Consider the following 21,725-nt stretch of genomic DNA (forward strand, 5'->3'; position numbering starts at 1 on the left):
CAACCACGCACTCAGATAAAAGATTTCCTTCACAGACAAAGACTTCATTTTCTTTTACAGCTAGGTACAGCCCTGTGACTAAGTGCTGGCTAATGTGATGTAATGAAGAACATTTTATTGGGTGTCCGGGATATCTTTTTAAAGAGAGTAGGCATGTCCTTCTTTGTCTTTCCATTCATTTTGTTGCCTGGAGTGCAGATTAAATGGCTGGAACCCCATCAGCCATTTTGGACTATGAGGAGAAGAGATAACTTCAGGGATGGCCAGGAGCTGATACTATGCCTGGACTTTCCACTTCCAGGGAAGTAGATATTTTGTTTAAGCCACCGTTATTTTGGATTTTTATATTATTTTCAACTGAACTTGACCCTAAGTAACTCAGCTACTCTTTAGTTACATGATACCTAACTCTTTACCTAGCTCTTCCGGGACATTATCTCGTTTTCAACAGATAGGAAAGTATCTATTTTCCTGTGCTGTTTCTGCTTCCAGAAGAGCCAGTTAGGGCCAACAGCAAACATCAGAAAGCTTTTTACCTACCAAGGTTGAAGACTAAAGAAACTGTGAACATTTTGATCAGGTGGCAAAAGAAAGATGTTGCTTTAATTACAACTCTAGAGGAAGTGGACCTGCCTCCAGCTGGGGTCCTGTCTCTCAGAGACTTAGCCCTTCTACACTTCTCACTTCCCCAACCTTAAAAGGGTACTTTGGTCTCTGGTAAGAGCTTTATATAAATAGGGTCTTGTGAATTTTTTCCCCCCTGAAATAGAGCTTCCACGGTGTTTTCATTCCTCACTATAAGCCGTTGGACTCGTCCTCAGTGAAAATTCTTCAGGAGCAGATCTGCTTTGTGATAGAAATGGTGTCTGGAGTAAGAGTCCTTGGGCGATGGCACTCGGATGCCACCTGCTCCATTCTGTTCCAAAGTAGCTATTGGCCTACATTCCTCCAGTTATTTCCATCTTGTTCTGTTTCCGCCTCACTATACTGCCTTCCTGCACCCCAAATTCCACACGGGGTTATCTTCCAAAGCCAGGCAGGCATTTTTGCCCAGGCCCCCTTCTCTCCCACTCCTCTAAGAAATCCTGGCAGGCCTGGTTAATTCTGTTGTGGCCCAACCTGACCCAGATCTTCCTTGAACCTTCCTGTTCCACCCCAGAAGCCTAGCCAATGCAGGCTGTCCCTTAAGACGTTGGCATTTTGATTCATGGTAGGTACCCTCTGAGTGGGGATGTCTTAAAACAGAGGAGGCATGGTAGAGCGTCGGCCTGGCGTGCAGAAGTCTTGGGTTTGATTCTCGGCCAGGGCACATAGGAGAAACGCCCATCTGCTTCTCCACCCCTCCCCCTCTCCTTCCTCTCTGTCTCTCTCTTCCCCTCCCGCAGCCAAGGCTCCATTGGAGCAAAGATGGCCCAGGCGCTGGGAATGGCTCCTTGGCCTCTGCCCCAGGCGCTAGAGTGGCTCTGGTCGCGACAGAGCTACGCCCCGGAGGGGCAGAGCATCGCCCCCTGGTGGGCAGAGCATCGCCCCTGGTGGGCGTGCCGGGTGGATCCCAGTCGGGTGCATGTGGGAGTCTGTCTGACTGTCTCTCCCCATTTCCAGCTTCAGAAAAATACAAAAAAAAAAAAAAAAAAAAAAAAAGAAAACAGAGGAGGCATACGCAGTGGTCTAAGAACCCTGCTTTCCGGGAGAAGTGATGACAGGAGTTAATGATACTCCAATGGTTTAGTGACAATATGGCTTTTCTTTTCTATTATTCATGTTTTTACTCCTATCAATCCTGTAAGGTATTTAGGATAAATGTTATAGATATGATCTCCAAGGATTGGGAGAGGGAGCGAGCGCTCCTGTGTAGCGAGCACTGAGCGAGAGGTTCTTGCACGTGCTGGCTGGTCCCACAGCAGGCAGGGACATGCAGTTGGGGTGAGTCACCACTAACTGGCTTGGGGCTTAGACAAGCCAGTACACCAGGGTGGTTTACTGTAAACTCGGAGCCTCAACGCTCTACTGCAGTATGAAGAAGACAGGCCTGGGGTCAAGACTTGAGCTCTCCTGTGCTCTGGGAGGCAGCCCAGTACAGTGGCTACAGCACAGGCTTTGCCGCCAGGCAGAGCTGTGGGAGGGATCCAAGCATCATTGTTCAACCTGCACGGGGCCTTGGCCAAGTCACTGAACTTGCTCTGGATCTCTTTTCCACATGTGTGAGACGGTGATGAAAACCATCCCAGCCCCCACAAGTTGTTATCATGAGAATGCAGGAGTTAAAGAAAAAACACACAGACAAACCCATAGGCCACGAATGGTGTCACACATGTTAAAAGCCCATGATACCAAACCTAGATTTCAATACCTGATCTAATTGTAGTTTCAGCCTCTCCTAGAAACATAATCTTAATCAACCAGTAAGGAATTTTCTGGTCAAGTACCAGTAAGGGAATAGGTCAGAGAGGCCCTCTCCATTTCCCATAGAAAGCCGAGGCAATCTACATAATAAAAACCCTTCCCCCTCTCTTTCCTCCAAAGGATGAAAAGATGTCCCTGCCCCAAAACAATCCTTTCTTTTCTTTCTGGCTAATAACTCTCTTGCCCTACCCAGTTTTCTATGAAGACCTTCCATTATGTACAACCCCTTAGAGTACTTTTCTAGTTGCTAGTTGGGATACTGACCAATTGTTTAATAAAATCAATTAGATCTTCTGATTTACATGGTTGAATTTTTCTTTTATCACAAGTAAACTGTCTTGTGTTCTCTTAATAGGAGCTTTTATTAATATTATTTTCATCGTTACCATCTGAAAAGGATATTCTAATGACCTGGGAAAAAAGTAAGAGTCTGCTTTGCCCAACTATCTATCTGGAATGGAAATCCACTTAATGAGACTTTTCTGGGGTGGCTTGGCCTCTGGGGCTGTTCATTCATTCCCCAGTTGCAGATCTGGTTTCTTTCACCCTCATAAAAGGCCCTGGCAGAGCTGCCTAGGACAGCCAAGATCTCTAGGGTCCCCAGGGACAGAGAAGCAGCACATGGTGGCCATGGCTACTTTCTTACTTTATCTGGTCCCACCTGGTTCCCCTCCCCTCCAACTCTCCGAGGACTCACTCCTCCTGAGGACTGGGGACTGGTTTGAGCCCTTGGAGTTTGGCAGGTGAGGTGCATACCTGGCTGCCTGACTGCTTTGGGCACCCTCTCCTCCAGTCATAAAGATTCTTACCGGCCAGGTGGGCTTCTCTTCTGTTGTTCCAGGCACATACAATTGTTAGGAAATTTTTTCTTTGGACAGGGTTGACTTTCTTCATTTATACTTTGTACAATTTTTAAAAAGTTGCCTAGAACAGTGTAGACGGTAGGGGGTAAGAATACCAGCCTCAGGAGCCGGTGGCCTGTAGGGTCAATGCTGGACGTAGACCTTTCCCCTCCCCAGTCACGTGACGCAATGGTCAGGGATCCTGACTGCAGGCTGTGAGGTAAAGGGTAGTAAAACTGTAACTAAGGTTTTACCAAAAACAATGGAACCAAGTCACCAGATACATATCAAAGAGGGACAATACAGAACCCTCCCCCCTACCCTCTGCTCACCTGCTTGCTTTCATGTAGACAAAAAGTTTCGCTTGAGTAATTGCCCAGGGCTTAGCTGTTTAAACCACTACCCCACCCAGCAGGGCGTGGGACTTTCACCAAGCAGCCACCATCAGTGCTGCCCCTGTATGTAACTAGTAAAGACTATCCATGTCATCTGGTTCCCCTTGTGGTTTCTTTGGGATCCCGCAACAACACCAGATCCATTTTCCGGGTCTGGACCTCCTGCGTTACATGGCCCTAGGTCAAACGGCCTTTCTTTATACTGCCTGGCACATACTTATAAGCCAGGCACTGCATGGAACAGGGGTCCCCAAACTACGGCCTGCAGGCCGCATGTGGCCCCCGAGGCCATTTATCCAGCCCTCGCTGCACTTCTGGAAGGGGCACCTCTTTCATTGGTGGTCAGTGAGAGGAGCATAGTTCCCATTGAAATACTGGTCAGTTTGTTGATTTAAATTTAGTTGTTCTTTATTTTAAATATTGTATTTGTTCCCGTTTTGTTTTTTTACTTTAAAATAAGATATGTGCAGTGTACGTAGGAATTTGTTCATAGCTTTTTTTTATAGTCCGGCCCTCCAACGGTCTGAGGGACAGTGAACTGGCCCCCTGTGTAAAAAGTTTGGGGACCCCTGGCATGGAACATGGTGCCAAGTGCTTTACAAGAATTAGAATTATCTCATGAACCCTCACAGCTTCCGCATTGGATAGCTACTCCTAACAGATGGGAGCATTCAGGCAGAGTGGTAAAGTAACTTTCTCAAGCATTCTAGCATGGGGTCTGTGATAGCAAAGAAGGAGTCCCTGGGGAGGAAGGAGAGAGAAGGGGAAAAAAGAAAAAGAGGAAAACTACTTCCCAAGATTACTTCATAATCTTGCCCAGAACCTGTCTCTTTAGCCCCAGGGCTCTGACTTACAGCTGATTTAGCCACAGCCCTCAGTTTTGCCAAGAGGAGGTGTAGGGGCAGGGAATGGAGGTCAGCAAGGATGGGAGGGAGGCTTATAAAGATGCAAAAGGGGCCTGGCCAGAGCATCCTCCTGAGCATATGAGAAGCAACCTAAGTGGAACAACAGACTGAATGTCCCCCCTCTCATATTTCCTTTCTCTGTGTCTCTAAAATCAATCAATAAAAAAGAAAAGAAAAGAAAAAAGATCAAAAGGGCATTCCCAAGGAAAAACACACCTAACAGGCTTGGCAGACAAGATGTGAGAAGATGCATTATTTCTGTAGGGGTGCAGAAAGCCAGCCAGGATGCCTTTTTTGGCTGGCCGCAGGCAACTATTGATATTTAATTCAGAACCTGTGTTTGAATCCCAAAGGAGCTCAGGCCACTCAAGTCATGAGTACACAGGAGCCCAGTGCAGCCTTATGGCCAATATGACAATGAAGACGGCATCCCTGATTCCTGTGGTTGCCAGTTAGTTTTAACTTTTGTATGAATGAACAATTTCAGATCCAAGAGACTTGGCCCACTGAGAAATCTAAGCTTCAGCAGAGATTTTCTTGTATCTTCTGACTGGTGATTTCCACATCCTCCCAGTGTTTCAGCAGTTTCCTCTTCTCCGTTCCTAAAAGAACCTGCATTTCCCTTTCCTGGCTTCCTTCCTGGCTTCCTGTGTGCTAAGCCTCTTGCAGTTGTCATCACATCTTCAGAAAGCATTTGATAGGTACAGGAAGTTGCACCAGAAGGGAGATGAAACCAGCAATCAATAAAAAAAGAACTATGTTTCTAAGAAAAATGCATCACTGGCTTCCCACAGGAGTTATGTACCATATGTCCTAATATCCTTGTAACAATGGATCTAATTTTTAGCTCCCCTGCTTGGCTTTCCTGGACATCTCAACAGAAAAGAAAACCTGTAGCGGCCCATCTTACTAATGATTTATAGTAAACGATTGCCTTTCCTTTTAACCCTTTCATCAGATATCACAAACTAGAACCTCTCCCCCCTCTCCCTCCAGCTTTATTTCTCCTGGCTACTAGCTTAGTATATTTATGGTGCATGAGTCACCAAGCTGCCGCCTGATTGGATGAACACCAAGCACCCTTGAGACTATCAGTCAATTACGGCTATTCTCAGCTTCATTCACAGATTTATTAGCTTGCACACACACAGAATTCATTCAGCAAAGTTCATTCATAAAAATTTCAACACTCTGCATATTACCCCGCAGATCTCTGCCTTCTGTGCTGCCGACGCGCTCCCTAAAGAAGCTCTGAGACTGCAGGAGGGAGGGAAGCGCGGAGCGAGGGTGGGAGGGCTGGGAGGGGAGCCGAGGGACACAGAGGGATCGCAAGTTCGTGAAACAATGCGGAGCCGCTCCGGTCACTAGTACTCCTGGCCTGTGGCCCAGCAGAGATGCGAGACAAGATCTTCCAAGAGGGGGCAGCCGTCAGAAGCAACGAACTCAGGCAGAACGCCCCTTGGCTCAAATATACCTTTTTTTTTTTTTTTTTGCTTTTTAAAATGAACAATCACGGGAACATATAAAGGGTTAATAGACCAGTCATTGCCCCGCCCTGTGGGAACTGGAGCGAGCAGGTTTGAAAGTTCCCGTGTGGAGAGGGGCGGCTGGGCATGGGGGGCGCTAAATGTTTCCGCAAGCTCCTGGAGATGCGGCGGGACCGGCTGGCGGGGGACCGGCCGGGTTCTGTGCCTAAGAGTTGGCCTTGAGTCATCCCCGCCGCCGCCAGCCTGGACCCAGGTTTTCCCAGCAAGGAATCCGGAGCCAGAACACCGGTGCGGTCGCCTGGCCCGGGCAGGGACCGAAAGCGGGGGAGGCGTTTTCCCTCTCGGTTATCACCGCGCAGGGCTCCGGAGCAGCGCTGGAGAGGTGGCTGCCGCGAGTTGCTCGGGGCGTGGAAGCGTTTGTTTTCTGTGCCGCTTATCTAGCTGACGACGAGGCGATTTATGCAACAGTATCCTGTGTCAGCACGGCCAAGGCTATGCGAGAACGCAGCCAGGACTGCTTGGCAGGACTCGTGCTGTATGTAGGACTCTTCGGGCGCCCCGGGATGCTGCACAGGGCCAAGTACAGCCGCTTTCGGAACGAGTCCGTCACGTCCTTGGACGAAGGCAGTCCCGGAGGCTCCGGCGGGAACAAGGGCTCGCCGCAGCCTCCCTACCCTGCCCTGGCACCTCAGTTGCCGGCTGAAGATGCCACCTTGGCGTCCCAGGAAAGCCCCACACCGCTGTGCACCTTGATTCCGCGTATGGCCAGCGTGAAGCTAGCCAACCCAGCCACCTTGCTGAGTCTAAAAAACTTCTGCTTGGGTACCAAAGAGGTACCCCGGCTGAAGCTCCAGGAAAGCCAGGATCCGGCTCCCAGCATCCCGGCTTCCCCCGAAAGTAGCCTAAATAGGTCCGGGTCTACCCCTCCGCCGCAGCTGGACGTGGTGGGGCATCGGGCAACCGCTTTAACTCCCGATGCCTGCCCCTTTCCGGGCCCTGGGGAGTCAACCCCGGGAAGCAGGCGGGACAGGCACTTTCTGCAACACCTGTTGGGGATGGGCATGAACTACTATGTGAAGGTAAGTCAAGTCCCTTCCCGTTTCCCTCTCTGCGTCCCTAAGACCTCCTGGGGGAAAGCACATCTTTTCTGCTTTCTGCACAGGGTTGCACCTGGCTGTGGTCTAAGTTTGGACAAGACATTGTGCAACTGGACAAAGGGAAGCTGGACTTACAGGTTCTGCAAATACCTGGCTTGTCCTGGAGTCGGACAACTTTGCTTCAAGGGCATGAACTGGTGCTGACTTGTGGGTAGTTGCCAGGTTTAGGGGTAACTTCTGACAGGGACAGCTGAGATGGCGCCTTCTTGTCCCCACAGGACCTAGCATTCTGGCCAAGAAGAGTCAAGAATTTCAAATCTGATTAGTGACTGAGACCCAGTAGGTTATATCTGCCGTTGTATTTTGGTAGAGATTTCTGTGCTAGAGGAATACATGTTGTGTAAGGAACTTGAATATATTTAAAAAAAAATTAACAAACACTTCTCGAAACGTGGCCGAGTCTCTAGCCTCGTATGAGGGACTAGCCTCAGGTCACTAGGGCCCATTCGTTGCCTCTGTTGCCCACAAGCTGTGTGCAAAATCAAGGCCCTTGCCTGGCTTTGCATTTGCTCTTGCCCACTTCAGACCTGGGTAAAAGAAGAAAAGAAAATTTAGCCCCTGTCCTTCCAGAGCTCACATTCCAACTGGGGAGACCAACGAATGCATGTGAACTAATAAGAGAAATATACTTAACCATAGATATCTAGTGTGAGAATGCTGAGGGAATTCAGAAAAAGGGAAAGGCTGTGGTCAGGGATACATTCCTATGAGAAATCTTCAAGAAAAGGTACATCTTAGAAGAGAGAACAGATCTCGATTGGCAGCAAGGAAGAGATTCCTGGCAGGTATCCCTGTGGTGGCTGCAAGGGAGAATCACTAAGCTGGGCTTAATTGAAGAGAAGGGGGAATGCTGGAGGTCATGGCTGGCAGAGTGGCTGGTACAGAGTTGGTGCTCAAACAAATAAAAATCGAATAAAGACAAGTATAGCTCTTGGGTGGCTTGGGGAGGAGGGAGCAGCTGATCAAAGCTCTTAAATGCCCAATGAGGAAGTTTTTAAATACTGATTGGCAGACAAGATCCCTCGTAGGTTTGTAGCCAAACTGACTTGATGAAAGTGGTTTCAAAAAGATCAGCCTGTGGATTTATTTGAGAGGGATTGAAGCAAGGGAAAAGGAAAGATTGAAGGCCAGTGAGGAAGGTGCTTTGGGAGTACAGGCAAAGAGAATGAAAGCATGGATGAAGGTGGAAATGAAAGGAGATGGATGTGAGTGACTTTTTGAGAAGCCTCAAAAGTTTTGGGTGGAGGATCAGATCATTTCAGGTCATAATACAAATAACAGAATAGTCAACATTTATTGAGCAGTGAGCAGATTGGTGAGTTTGTTATTGTTGTTTATGGAAGTTGTGGATGACTGTCAATGAAGGGGGTTGTGAAGTGTGAAAAATACCTTCAAACTTAAGCATCAGAACGAGGTTATTGATGTCAGTGATAGTAACTGAGTGAATTGGGCAGGCTCATGCTAAGTTTGCTCTTGACGTGTTTGTTACCTTTAAAGTAATGGTATCTAAGTGGTACTTATTTGTTGATAGGCAGTCACATAAGACTGGCACTAAGGCAAGAAGTCTCATCTAAAGCTGTAAATTTGAAAGCTAGCCCAATAACTGTATTACAAACAGACAATTAAAATCTCTGGAAAGACCAACAATGAACATTGGAAGGGTTGCAAAGAGAGCAGACTTGGGGCAACCTTGGCAAATGGATAACTAAAACCTCTAAGAAAGATAAATTTCTGGGACACTCAGCTCTTGAACTTTCCCACGGTGACATGGCTCATAATGGAAACAGTTTCATGTATCTTCTAAAAGCTCAGGGGCACATTCTTGTTTGTCAAGCTTATGTGTCTGCTAAGTCCTAACGGGAATATGAGTAAGTCTCCAAACCCACAGCCTCCGCACCTGCCTTCCCATCACCTAGACATCCTCTACTTTCTGCTGTGCCTTTCCTTCCCTCTAGTACGTCCTTCCACCTCTCCATAACCGTGCACCTGTACAGTTCAAAATGTGAAAAGAGGTGCTGTGTGATCTCCATTGTCTCTGGAGAATGCCTCCACTGGCATTTTACATTTTTAATGAGAACACCATCTGTCTTTTCCTGGTTATGATAACTGACCCCAGGAAGAGTGCTGACCTGTGTGTGACCTAAGTGAACAACACTATTTTGCCATTGGACAGTAACACAGGATACCAGTTAACACCTCTCCTGGGAACTCAAAATACATGGAAGAGCCTACTTTAACAATTTTTTTAAATCTCAACTTTGAAAGATGAAAAGGGCTCAGAAGTTATCAAATTCAATTCCTCTACAGGGAAACTGGAGCTCAAATAAGTAATGTTTTAAGGCCACACAGCCCTGGCCGGGAAGCTCAGTTGGTTAGAGCATTGTCCCAGTACGCCAAGATTGTGGATGTGATCACAGGGGAACATATAAGAATCCACCAATGAATGCGTAATTAAGTGGAACAATAAATTGATGTTTCTCTCTCTCTCTCTCTCTAAAAAAAAAGATTCTCTTTAAGTCCACACGAAAGTCAAAAGGACAGTTATATCTAGAACCAACGTCTTATGTGTCATTCTTTGCCCTTTTCACCACAGGTTTTCATCAGTGGTGGGATTCAAATAACACTGGGGAACAAAATTTTTGTTGCATCCACAAAAACACTGGTTCTTACTAAATCGAGTGTGCTGATCTCAAATCTGACATTAGTTTTTCTCTGTAAGCTAGTTTTTTTGCAATTCAAGATTTTAAGTTTTCATCTTATTGTAAAATTATCAACATTTAGTTTAACATAATGAAGCAGAATGTCTTCTTGGGCATCTTTGTGAAAATATAATAATTTATATTGATATAATGCAGTAAATACACTAATACACTAAGACATATGATTGCATCAAAATTTGTCTACAATTTTGAAATAGAACATATTAAAACACTTATTTTAATCATAAAATTTGCACAAAACTTATTTAAATTCTATTCAGGCAAAAATTTGCATTTGTAGCTCTTGCGTTTGTGTGCTTGTTGAGGACAATCTCGTTTGATGCTCCAGCAGTAGTCTGCTCATCATTAACAGCTCCAAGATTTTTGGGAAACTTATCAAGGTGACTGTTCAGGAAGTGAATCTTAATGCTCATATTATATCCAATGTCGCGGAAAGCCAACAGCATCCTTTGAACTAGAAGTTCATAGTTTTCTGCCTTTTTTTTTTTTTTGTATTTTTCTGAAGCTGGAAACGGGGAGGCAGTCAGACAGACTCCCACATGCGCCCGACTGGGATCCACCCGGCATGCCCACCAGGGGGCTATGCTCTGCCCATCCGGGGCATCGCTCTGTTGTGTAGTGCCTGAGGCAGAGGCCATGGAACCATCCCCAGCGCTCGGGCCATCTTTGCTCCAATGGAGCCTTGGCTGTGGGAGGGGAAGAGAGAGACAGAGAGGAAGGAGAGGGGGAAGGGTGGAGAAGCAGATGGATGCTTCTCCTGTGTGCCCTGGCCGGGAATCGAACCTGGGACTTCTGCACGCCAGGCCGACGCTCTACCACTGAGCCAACCGGCCAGGGCAGTTTTCTGCTTTTTTGTTGCCAAGGAAGTTCTTTGTAACTGCCATAAAAGACTGCCATGCTGCTTTCTCCTCCTTATTCATCTTCCTAGCAAATTCTTTGTCACATATAAGGGTTCGAATTTGAGGTCCATTGAATACACCTGCTTTTATCTTCTCGAAAAACAAGGCAGGAAAAGCAGAAATAATATGTTGAAAGCATTCACTTTCTCTATTCAAAGCATGAACAAACTGCTTCATTAGCCAAGTTTGATGGGAAGTGGGGAGAAAATGATCCTGTCTCAATTAACTACAGGTTCATTCACAATATTTTGCATCCCTACTTCCAGAGCTTCATGTTTCAGCCACTTCTTTTGTGTCCAGTGTTTCTCCCGAGCTTGGCTGTCCCACAATCACAGAAAGCAAGGATACTTTGTGAAACCTCTCTGTTGTCTTAGCAGGAAATTTACCATTTTAAGATCCACACAAATGATCCAGTTATGCTCCTCATACTTCAGTAAGTCGAGGACAATTTTTATGTCATTCTTACTAAGTCATTCAATTCGGGTTGGCTAAACTGCTGAGGGGTTAATGACTGCTTGGCATCAGAAGAAGACCCTTCAGATTCTACAACCATTTCCTCATGTATCTTATCAAAATACACTTGATCACCATATTCATTTTTTTTGTCCTTAGAAGAAATAAAACCATTGAAAACTGGAACCGGGAGTGTCTCAGAGTGTGGGATAGGTCGTATTGCTGAAGGAATATTAGGATATGCGATCATATGCCATTTTTTCTTGCTGATGCCCTTTGGATGGATCAGACAGAAATAACAGTTACTGCTGTGGTCCTTAGGTTCACGCCAAACCATGGGAATACCAAAAGACATTCCTTTGCATTTTCCTTTTGTCCAGTCACAAAGTATTTCCTCACAATTATGACACACAATATGAGGAGCCCAATTCTTGTCTTGATCGCCAAGGGGAACTTGAAAATAGACAATATATGCACGTGTCACAAATGATGAAATATTGTGCCTTTGATGTTGAAGTGTGTAACAGCCACATATATATAACAGAAGATGTCAGGACTGTTCTCACATTTACACCTACTTGAAGAAGCCATGATTCAATCTTAAAACAAAATAAGAGGGTGTTTTTATCAGATAATAATTTTTTACATTTAAAAACAATTACAATTATGTAAAAGTAATGTTTGTAAAACATTAATCGCCTTGTGGTTATGTTCAATCCAAGAGTCGTTGCCCTTTAATTCCAATTTAAAAACCAATGCATACCATTAACTGTAACAAAAAGAAATTAAAATTGCATAAAAACTAGAGCATGCACCAAAAAACGAATTTCAGATTTGGAATCAGCGATGCCGAAATACATATAAATAGTTCTAAAACCTCATGCAACAGAAAATGAAAAAAATAATTGTTCCCCAGTGTAGTTTAACAACCAGTTCTCTGTCCTAATGACTGTTTTAAGTATAAAAAAATGATATACAGAAAAGTAGTTTCTTATTTTATGCATTTAATATTTAAATAATAACAATAAAAGAAGTACACAAAACTAGATTATGTTATAAGGAAGAGTTTTAAAATGGTAATGAAAAAATATTAAATACTACCTGACAAAAAACAATAAAACTGTTATTTAAGATATTTCTATATTGCTTCTTCTTTTTTTTTTTGGCAGAGACAGAGGGAGTCAGAAAGAGGGATAGATAGGGACAGACAGACAGGAAAGGAGAGAGATGAGAAACATCAATTCTTTGTTGTGGCTCCTTAGTTGTTCATTGATTGATTTCTCTTATGTGCCTTGACTGCGGGGCTACAGCAGACCGAGTGACCCCTTGCTTAAGCCAGTGACCTTGGGCTCAAGCTAGTGAGCCTTGCTCAAACCAGATGAGCCCATGCTCAGGCTGGTGACCTCGGGGTCTCGAACCTGGGACCTCCACATCCCAGTCTGGCACTTTATCCACTGTGCCACCGCCTGGTCAGGCTCTATATTGCTTCTTGATTGGCATCCTCAATTCCTACTGAAGTAACAAATGCGAGGGAATTAAAATGTAGTATTTCAGAAAAGACATAATGAGCTTTATTAAATGAATAAATAAATATTACAAGCATAGTTCCATCAAATTTTTTTCACCTATAGATGGAATGAACATTATTACAGGTGCTTAGAATGTGCTGTTGCGCACATGAATGTTAAAAAAGAGTAAGGAATATAAATTTGTGATTTCCACATTGGGTGGCTGCCCAGGCACCCATCTTAGAGAGAACGCTAATTACAAGTGCCATTTTAACAACTGGTTAGCTGAATTCAACAAAAAATTAGGTATTGCTTCTGCTGGACCAGTGCGAACCAGCTGAATCCCACCACTGGTTTTCATCCTGGTTGAGATTCTGTTCCTCAGGATTCTTTCAGATGTGAGCCAATTATTAAAAAATGAAATGCCAACTTATGAACTTACACTGATAAATATGGAACCAAAATTGTGATCCCTATATAGTTACATGCACATAGGAGAGTTTAATCAAAGGTTACTTGATGATGAGGAGGAAATCAAGCTAGGAAAGTGAGAGATGGTTTTTTTTGAAGATTTTTTTTAAACTTATTGGTTTTTTTTGTGGTTTTTTTTTTTTTTTTAGACAGGCAGGGAAAGAAAGACAGAGAGCAGTTGTTCATTGATTGCTTGTCATATGTGTCTTTACCAGGCAAGCTCAGGATTTCGAACTGGTGACCTCAACATTTGAGGTTGATACTTATCCACTGCGCCATCACAGACCAGGCTTAATTTATTGGTTTTTAGAGAGAGAGGAAGGAAGAGAGACAGAGAGAGAGAGAGAGAGAGAGAGAGAGAAACAACCCACTCGTTCACCCATTTGTGCCATCATTAGTTGATTCTTGCATGTGCCCAGATCTAGGGTCAACCCACAGCCTCAGCATGTTGGGACAACACTCCAACCAACTGAGCTACCTAGCCAAGGCCAAAGATTGCTTTTTAAAAATTAATTAATTTATTTATTATTTATTAATTTTAGAAAGAGATAGAGAGAGGAACATTGATTTGTTCCTCTACTTATCTATGCACTCAGTTGATTCTTGTATGTGTTCTGACCCGGGATGGAACCTATACCTTTGTATATCCAGACAGCACTCTAATCAACTGAGCTATCTGGCCAGGGGAGAGAGAGGTGTTCTTAATGGTGAATGGCATAGTGGCAAATTTTGTAGGCAAAAGGAAGCGACCTATTCCACTTCCATATTCACATTCATATGACTGCTCCCCTCCCTGTCTAAAGTTGTATATTCATTCACTCATTTATTCAACAAATTATTATTGTGAACCAATTTGTGAGAGGAACTGTTCCAGGCCCTGGGGTTACCTAAGTGAATAAAAGAGAACCTGTCTGATCCCGGACGGAACTTATATTCTGGTGAGTGGAGACGGGCCCTGTGTGAGTAAACAAGTCAATATAATATGGCACGTGTACTAAGGGCTAGCGAGAGCAATCAAGTAGGGGAAGTCGGAAAGACAGTGGCTTGGGTGGAGATGGCAGGTATTATATACTGCTCACAAAAATTAGGGGATATTTAAAAAATGAATATGAAGCGATAAAATATCCCCTAATTTTTGAGACCAGTATATTTTGAGGGGGCTAAAAAATGGCGTAGTAAATTTTGTTTTCTTGAATGTTTTATCTTTGCAATAGGAACTGTATTTACCATTTACAGTACTCTAAGTTAGAACTGACTTTGGCTTAAATATATATTTTTTAAATGACTTTTCTTTTTTTCAATTATTTATTTTTTTGATTGATTTTTGAGGGACGGGGGGGCATTCATTTGGTGTCCCACTTAGTTGTGTATTTATTGGTCACTTCCCACATGTGCCCTGACTTGGGATCAAACCTGCAATCTTGGGGTTTTGGGACGATGTGCTAATTGACTGAACTAAGTGGCCAGAGAAAAATGACTCTGTTTTTGCTCTTATGATGTAGAATCAGTTATATAGCTGAAAATACTTTATGAATCCTGAGCACCTATTTTTGAGTCACTTTTATTTAATCTCAGGCTTTGAACCCTTTGAAAGTGTTTCAAGGAAGGTGGGCTAGAAAATCATTCTTTCATTCTTTGGAGATACTGGACCAGAAATGGACAGCTAGGTGGCAAAGTGGGTAAAGTCTGTTAATGATGCCAAATGGTTTATTTTTACCATAAGGCTAAGTCTTGTTGCTTTAGGAGGTCTTCCCAAGTCACTTCATTCATCAACAAACATTCACTTGGAGGTTTCTAGGTACCCCACATAGTTTGTGGTGAGTGTGGAAAATACACAAAGTGGCCAATGTACTCATATCTAAATTGAGAAGATCATTCTGTTTTGGCCTGAAGGTGGGCCCCCCCCCCCCGCCCCAACCAGCATTTAATGACTCTAGTCTCCTTTCTCCATGTGGGAAATGTTTAAACTTTCCCATCCACAACCCCCAAATTGCTTGTAATTTAGTTCAAAGACTAAATAAAACAGAGACAAAGAATCTATCTTTGCCCGAGCTGCTGCTATAAGTAATCATAGTAGTTCTCACACTAAGCCTCTGAGGGAGGCTGCACTCTCCAGGTGAGGACACAGACCCACACAGGGAAGTTACATACCCTACACTTTTCAACCTAAGTAGCAGACAGGATTCAAATCCAGGTTTACCTCCTGTTACTGCTCATGTTCTTCCAGGCAGTCCTGAAAATTTGTGAATGAGGGAGTGTACAGGTACATGAAGGACCACGCCATGCAGAATAACCTTATCACAGGACCAGCCCACAGAACTCGCCGTGTTGCATTCATTTGCATGATTTCAGTGTCCTCAGTTCATCCCAATTCAGCCCTACCAATTCCTGAGACTGTATTAGTTTCCCAGGGTTGCTGTAACAAACCCCACAAACTGGGTAGCTTACAACAAAAGATATTTTATTCTCTAGATACTAGAACTCTGAAATCAAGCCATCAGCAGAGCCATGCTCTCTCTGAAGGCTCTAGGGGAGGGTCTTTTTGCCTCATCTAATTTCTGGTGGATTTCAGCATCCTTGGCACTCCTTGGTTTATAGATACATGACTCTAATCTCTCCCTCGCTCTTCACATGGCTTTCTCTCCTGTGTGTCCAAGTTTAAATTTCCCTCTTCTTCTTCTTCTTCTTCTTCTTCTTCTTCTTCTTCTTCTTCTTCTTCTTCTTCTTCTTCTTCTTCTTCTTCTTCTTCTTCTTCTTCTTTCTTCTTCTTCTTCTTCTTCTTCTTCTTCTTCTTCTTCTTCTTCTTCTTCTTCTTCTTCTTCTTCTTCTTCGTGTGTGTGTGTGTGTGTGTGTGTGTGTGTGTGTGTGTGCACGCCAGAGAGACAGGCAGACAGGAAGGGAGAGAGATGAGAAACATCAACTTGTAGTTGCAGCTCTTTAGTTGTTCATTGATTGTTTCTCATATGTGCCTTGACCGGGGTGGGGGGCTGAGGCTCCAACTGAGTCAGTGACCCCTTGCTCAAGCCAGCAACCTTGAGTTCAAGCCAGTGACCTTTGAGCTCAAGCCAGTGACCATGGGATCATGTCTATGATCGTATGCTCAAGCCAGCGACCCTGCTGCTCAAGCTGGCAAGCCTGTGCTCAAACTGAATGAGCCGGCACTCAAGCAGGTGACCTCAGGGTTTTGAAACTGGGATCTCAGCGTCTCAGCTCTATCCACTGTGCCACCACTGGGTCAGGCCAAATTTTCCTCTTCTTATAAGGACATTGGTCAGAAGATCAGGTCCCCTATTAATCTAGAATAACTTCATCTTAACTTGATTATATTTGCAAAGACTCTACCTCCAAATAAGTTCACCTTTATAGATTCTGGAGGTTAAGACTTCAGCCTACCTTCTTGGGTGATGTAAGTCAAGCCAGAACAGTCCCCAGAACATTTATTGCAATGTGTTTGCCCACAAAGACGTTCTTCGGTTTGGGGCTCATCAGCTTTGTATGCACATATGAATTTGTGCTGAGGCATTTTCTTTACTTCCTTTGTAATTCTCATAGTGCACTCTTACTGTCTATCCTCCCGTGTCTAACGCTGTGTCTTAATACTGAGCCAATAGATTAGTATTGTCTATTGTCTAGATTAGATGTGGTCTGCAGTGCTACAACATTCAGTCTGCCCCAAGTATCTTTCCCACAGTCGAGTACAGGTCTTAGGCGTGATGAGATCCGGGTTAGAGTAATGACTCTCACATTAAATAGCAGTGTGACTGTGGGTGAGTCATCTTGCCTCTCTGGGTCTCATTTTCTCTGATTTAAAACAAGAAGTTTGAACAAAATGTGGTCTGAGATCTTGAGACTCCAGGTCTCCTTTCCCAGTGGTCTTAAATCTCCTTCTCTTACGATCTCTTTTGGTTAGAAAACAGACTCAGGACAGTTTCCTAAAGGAAAGAATTTTTAACATCTTTCTGTTAACAGAGAGGAGAAGGAATGCCCTTAACACCCTCTTACTAACACTGAGCTGGCTTTACCAGCCAAGCAGAAAGGGGTGTGTTATACTGGCATGGGTGCGGGTGGTCAATTTTAGAGAAATAGTGAGAGAAGAATCGGGTTGTGCAACAGCATCTGGTTGTAGGATTGTAGGGAGGGCCGAGGATGGGCTGGTCCAGGGGCAGGCCAGGGTACGTGAGGGGGGCTGGGATCCTGAGAACTTGGCAATGCTCCCCTGGTCTAGTCAGCCAGGCCAGGTGGGGGCTCCGTGTCCACCCTGAGGACTGTAGGAGCAACAGGAGTTAACCTTCTCTGTCTTTTTCTCTAGAGGAAGTGCTAAGAGAAAAAGGCTAACAGCCTGGTAATTCTACCCTTGAAAGAGGGAGATTTGCAACTCCAGGAAACCCCTGAAGAGACAGTCCCATGGTTTATACAAAATAAAAGCAGACCTGAGGAGTGTGGGTCAGGAATTTATAGCTAATGGAGATGGCTTTCTGCCCCTGTTCATTTCCCTCTTTTCTAAGTTATTACTGTTTTTAAAAGGAGGTAGAATGAGTGGGACGAAATAATTCAAGCTAAACCTGACAAATTGCCATTGAAGGCATTATGTTTTCCTTTCTGTTACTTTCTTGGAGTAGATGTACAGGTAGTTTCTGCTAGAGCTTAGAAAAATTCAGGCAGATTTGACCTGCTGTTCATGTTATTCTCTTTAAACCCTCACACATGGCTTGATCTGTCCAGGCCTTGACCACCCCTGGCCACTAGACTGTTAAGTAGAAGAAAAAGTCTTAGAGATCACCAAATTCAAAACCTTATTTATCATTGAGGAAACAGAGGCTCAGAATGTGAAGTGACTTGCCCCATGCCACACAGCAGCTCACGGTGGAGTCCAGATAGAAACTCCTAGTTCTGTGTATAAAGCTCAACTTTCTACCCCTGTCTTGCTTCCTCACTTCCCAAACTAAATGTGCTCTGCCAAATGTGTCTACTTGGTTAAAATGCTTAGCGTGTGCTTTTTAAAAGACCAGAGTGAAAGCGTTCTTTCTAATAGGAAAACTGTCTTTAAAAAGCAGTGAGAAGGGAAAGAGAGCCAGAAAGGAGTGGCCTGAAGTCCAAAGTGCATTGCGTTTGCCAATCCCATCCTTTTGTTAACGGAGGTCCCTGTGATGGCAACGTGTCCATGTTGGACCAGTACTTGTGCAGCCTGTATGGTTGGGCCTCATTTCATTCATCATTCACAGTCCTTTGGGGTCATTTCCCCAATATGACTGACTGTTCTTCTGACTTCCTCTTTCATATTACTTTAAGGCCAATACCACGTCACTACGTGGGTTGTAGTCAATCAACCTTGTTCCCCAATACAAGACAGTTCCCAATGTGACATTTCCATGATGAGGACGGTGATCTAAACGATACACACAGTTCATGAGGCAAAGTGACTCCACGCCCCTCTCCCCACCAGCCGTAGAGATGTGAGGTAGCTGGGGTTTCTTCCCCTCTCCTAAAAGACACATGTTTTAGAGCTGGGGGTGGTGTGGTCATAGTTGCATTGTTGACATATCAATATCATGGTGACCAGAAGCTGCAAGCCTCAGTGCTGCCCACGAAGAACTATCACATGAAACAGGAGAGCTTTGCAAGGAGGTATTTGGAAACGGTGAGAGGTCTCAAAGAACTGGATTTTGGATTGAGAACATTGGCTGAGGTCAGATGAAATTTTACTGATATAATAGCAATGATGGTAAATAAGTATAAATTTGTAATTATAAACTTAAATGTACAAGAAATATCATTAAAATATTTATTTTTAAATTACATGAAATTTAACACCAAGCCCTTTCCTGCCTGGCTGGTAATAATTTCAATTTTGGTCATTATTTGTCCCCTAACCTCTAACCAGTACCACATAGTGAATCAGGGGGCTTATTTTATGCCCCTAAATGGGGAAAAGGCCTCGGATCTTCAGTTTATTGTTTAGGCTATTGATAGTACCCTTAAGACAGTATGTACCCCTCTGTCAATGCCTCTATTTTCCCCCTAAAATTTCTACCCATTCAGAAAGCCCTTTTCTGAGAATTTAGCCTGGCTCGCTGCCTCTCCAGCCATTCCCTTTACCCACAATACCAACGAGCCATGTCTTCTCTTCCTGCCCCTAAAGGGTGGGGAGGACAGAATAAACAAGGGAATAGGAAATCCAGAAGCACCCAGCAACCAAAGGAGGTGGCAATGGAAGGAGAACGCAGCAGGAGGACACAAAGGAAAGGACAGGCCACCCACGAAGACAGTTAAGACTAGGGAAAGATGGAATGGAGTGTACAGTGCTGCCCCCATTGATCAGGGTCAGACACTGGAGGCCAAGGAGGGTTCTGAAGGAAAATGAGGCTGGAGGCAGTGCTAAGGAGGAGCTGGAAATCATACAGCCTGCGGGAGGTTGATGGCATTGAGAGGGAGGGAGACAGGAGGGGAGAAGAGAGAGGAAAGAATGCATAGTACAGGCAGTGTCCTATCCAAAAAAGAGTTTGGAATGCAGAGGTCATAAACCAACAGTTTAGTGACATGTTCTGTTTGGTCAGATTAGAACAAAATATTGGATTAATTGCCAACGTTTATTTTTTAATTAAAGTTAATGTACTTATGTTATATTATATAGTTTCAGGTATATATCCCAGGGATTAGGCATTTATATAACTTTTAAAGTGATTACCCAGTAAATCTAATACCCATCTGATACCACACAGAATTATGACAACAATACTGTCGACTATATTCCCTAGGCTCTACTTGACATCCCTATGACTATTTTGTAAGTGCCGATTTGTACTCTCATCCATTTCGCCAGCTCCCCTCTCTATCTGGCAACCTTCAAAATGTTCTATCTGTGAGTCTGTTCCTGTTCTGCTCGTTCGTTTATTTATTTATTTTTTAGATTCCATGTTAATTACCAACATATAGAAACCAAGAAATCCCAAACAAAACTCTGGTTTTCTGGCTGCTCCAGGGCTGGCAGTGCCAGGCTGGACATCCCACATGACCACAGATGGCCAGAGCTGGGGACTGAGCCACAGTCCCAGCCAGTTTCACTCACTTTCATCACCTCTCTGTCCCTGAGGTGGCTGGGTTTGCAGACCTACCTGTGGCTTTGGAATGATAAGGAATTTCTAACCCCTTTGTCTTTCATTTCCTAATTCAGAACGCCTGGTAGGAAAGCCCAGAATGGCTTCCCCTTGGGCAACATACCAGGATTTCTTTTCTTTTTGCAGCAAGACAGGGGCTGCTGGGTAGGACCCCCAAGAGAGCGATCCTGCCTTCTCAACTCAGAGCCTTTTCCCCTCTTGACAAAGTTGCAGGTTTTAAGAGTAACTGGGCTGGGCTGTAGAACTTGTACAGGCTGTCCCAATGTTGTGAAGGTGCTGTGGGTCAAAAGTTAGTTTGGATGTCAGTTCTCTTGGACAAAGAATTTTCCCAGGGAAATACTGTTAAAAGTAAGCTTCCTCATAGGGTCGGGGAGAAGTTTAATAGAGAAGGTATATGTGAGACGCTCAGCACACAGCCTCTTACATAGAAGGTCCCAGGTGGAGAGAGGACAGTGAACTTTCCAAGGTCCAGGACTGCCTTTGGGCAGATTTTGGAAATAGACTAAACTTATTTTGTTGTTTTGTCATGTCCATTTGGCCTCCTTTCTCCTAGGCATCAGAGCCACCCTTGTGGAACTTCCTCCTCTGAGCCTGTCCCAGGATGCTCCCCAGGGCAGGCCTGCCCGCCGAAGTTTATCTTTTGTTTCTGCACTTGTCTTCTCTTCTTTCCATGCAAGAGTGAGAAGTATTTGCTTTTGGGAAAATACTTATTTATTTCATTGAATCGTCACTGTGGTATTGCCCAAAATGTGCCAAGGACTGCTTATATCAGGTAAAATGCAGACTTCAGCCTCCATCCTAGATTTCCTGGATCAGAATCCCCAAGTTGAGCCCAGAAACCTGTCTTTTGAACAAACCCCCTGTGCGTGATTCTGATGTGTAGAATTTGGGAAACTCTACTGAGTCCAGCTAGTGCACTCAGGACATTTGGCAATGCCTGGAGACATTTTAGGTTGTAATAACTGGTGCGTGTGTGTGTGTGTGTGTGTGTGTGTGTGTGTGTGTGTGTGTGTTGCTGACCTTTAATGACTAGAGGCTGGGGATGGGGCTAGATATCCTACAGTGCACAGGACAGCCCCCACAACATCGAATTCTCAAAGTGTCTACATAGTACCGAGGCTGAGAAGCCCCGAGTCCGTGGGATAAAGTGCATAAACCTGGGATGTGCATTAGGAGGTAATAATAGTGAATAGAAGAATGAACAATAAATCAGTCTTTTGGCTCCTGAAAAATCTAACCTAAGCTACTTCTAATTTTCTTAAACTTTCTTCTTTAAGTCCACAGATTCTCTAAATATGACAGTTCACCCTCTCATCCCCACCCTAATGATACTCGTCAGGCTTCCACATCAGGATGCCCAGTGGTGGGAA

At 44.3% G+C, this 21,725-nt stretch overlaps 1 protein-coding gene across 1 annotated transcript in view; it reads left to right on the forward strand.

Annotated features, from left to right (window-relative positions):
* Positions 1 to 6,223: 6,223 nt before the first annotated feature.
* The window catches only part of SHC4 (SHC adaptor protein 4), a 133,164-nt gene continuing 117,662 nt past the window's right edge, over positions 6,224 to 21,725 (forward strand). The window contains exon 1 of the mRNA XM_066342073.1: positions 6,224 to 7,111. Coding sequence (XP_066198170.1) covers positions 6,527 to 7,111 — 585 coding nt within the window. The 5' untranslated portion in view covers positions 6,224 to 6,526. The remainder of the gene's footprint in view (positions 7,112 to 21,725) is intronic.

The sequence above is a fragment of the Saccopteryx leptura genome, chromosome 6, assembly GCF_036850995.1.
Source record: "Saccopteryx leptura isolate mSacLep1 chromosome 6, mSacLep1_pri_phased_curated, whole genome shotgun sequence".
Taxonomy (NCBI): Eukaryota; Metazoa; Chordata; class Mammalia; order Chiroptera; family Emballonuridae; genus Saccopteryx; species Saccopteryx leptura.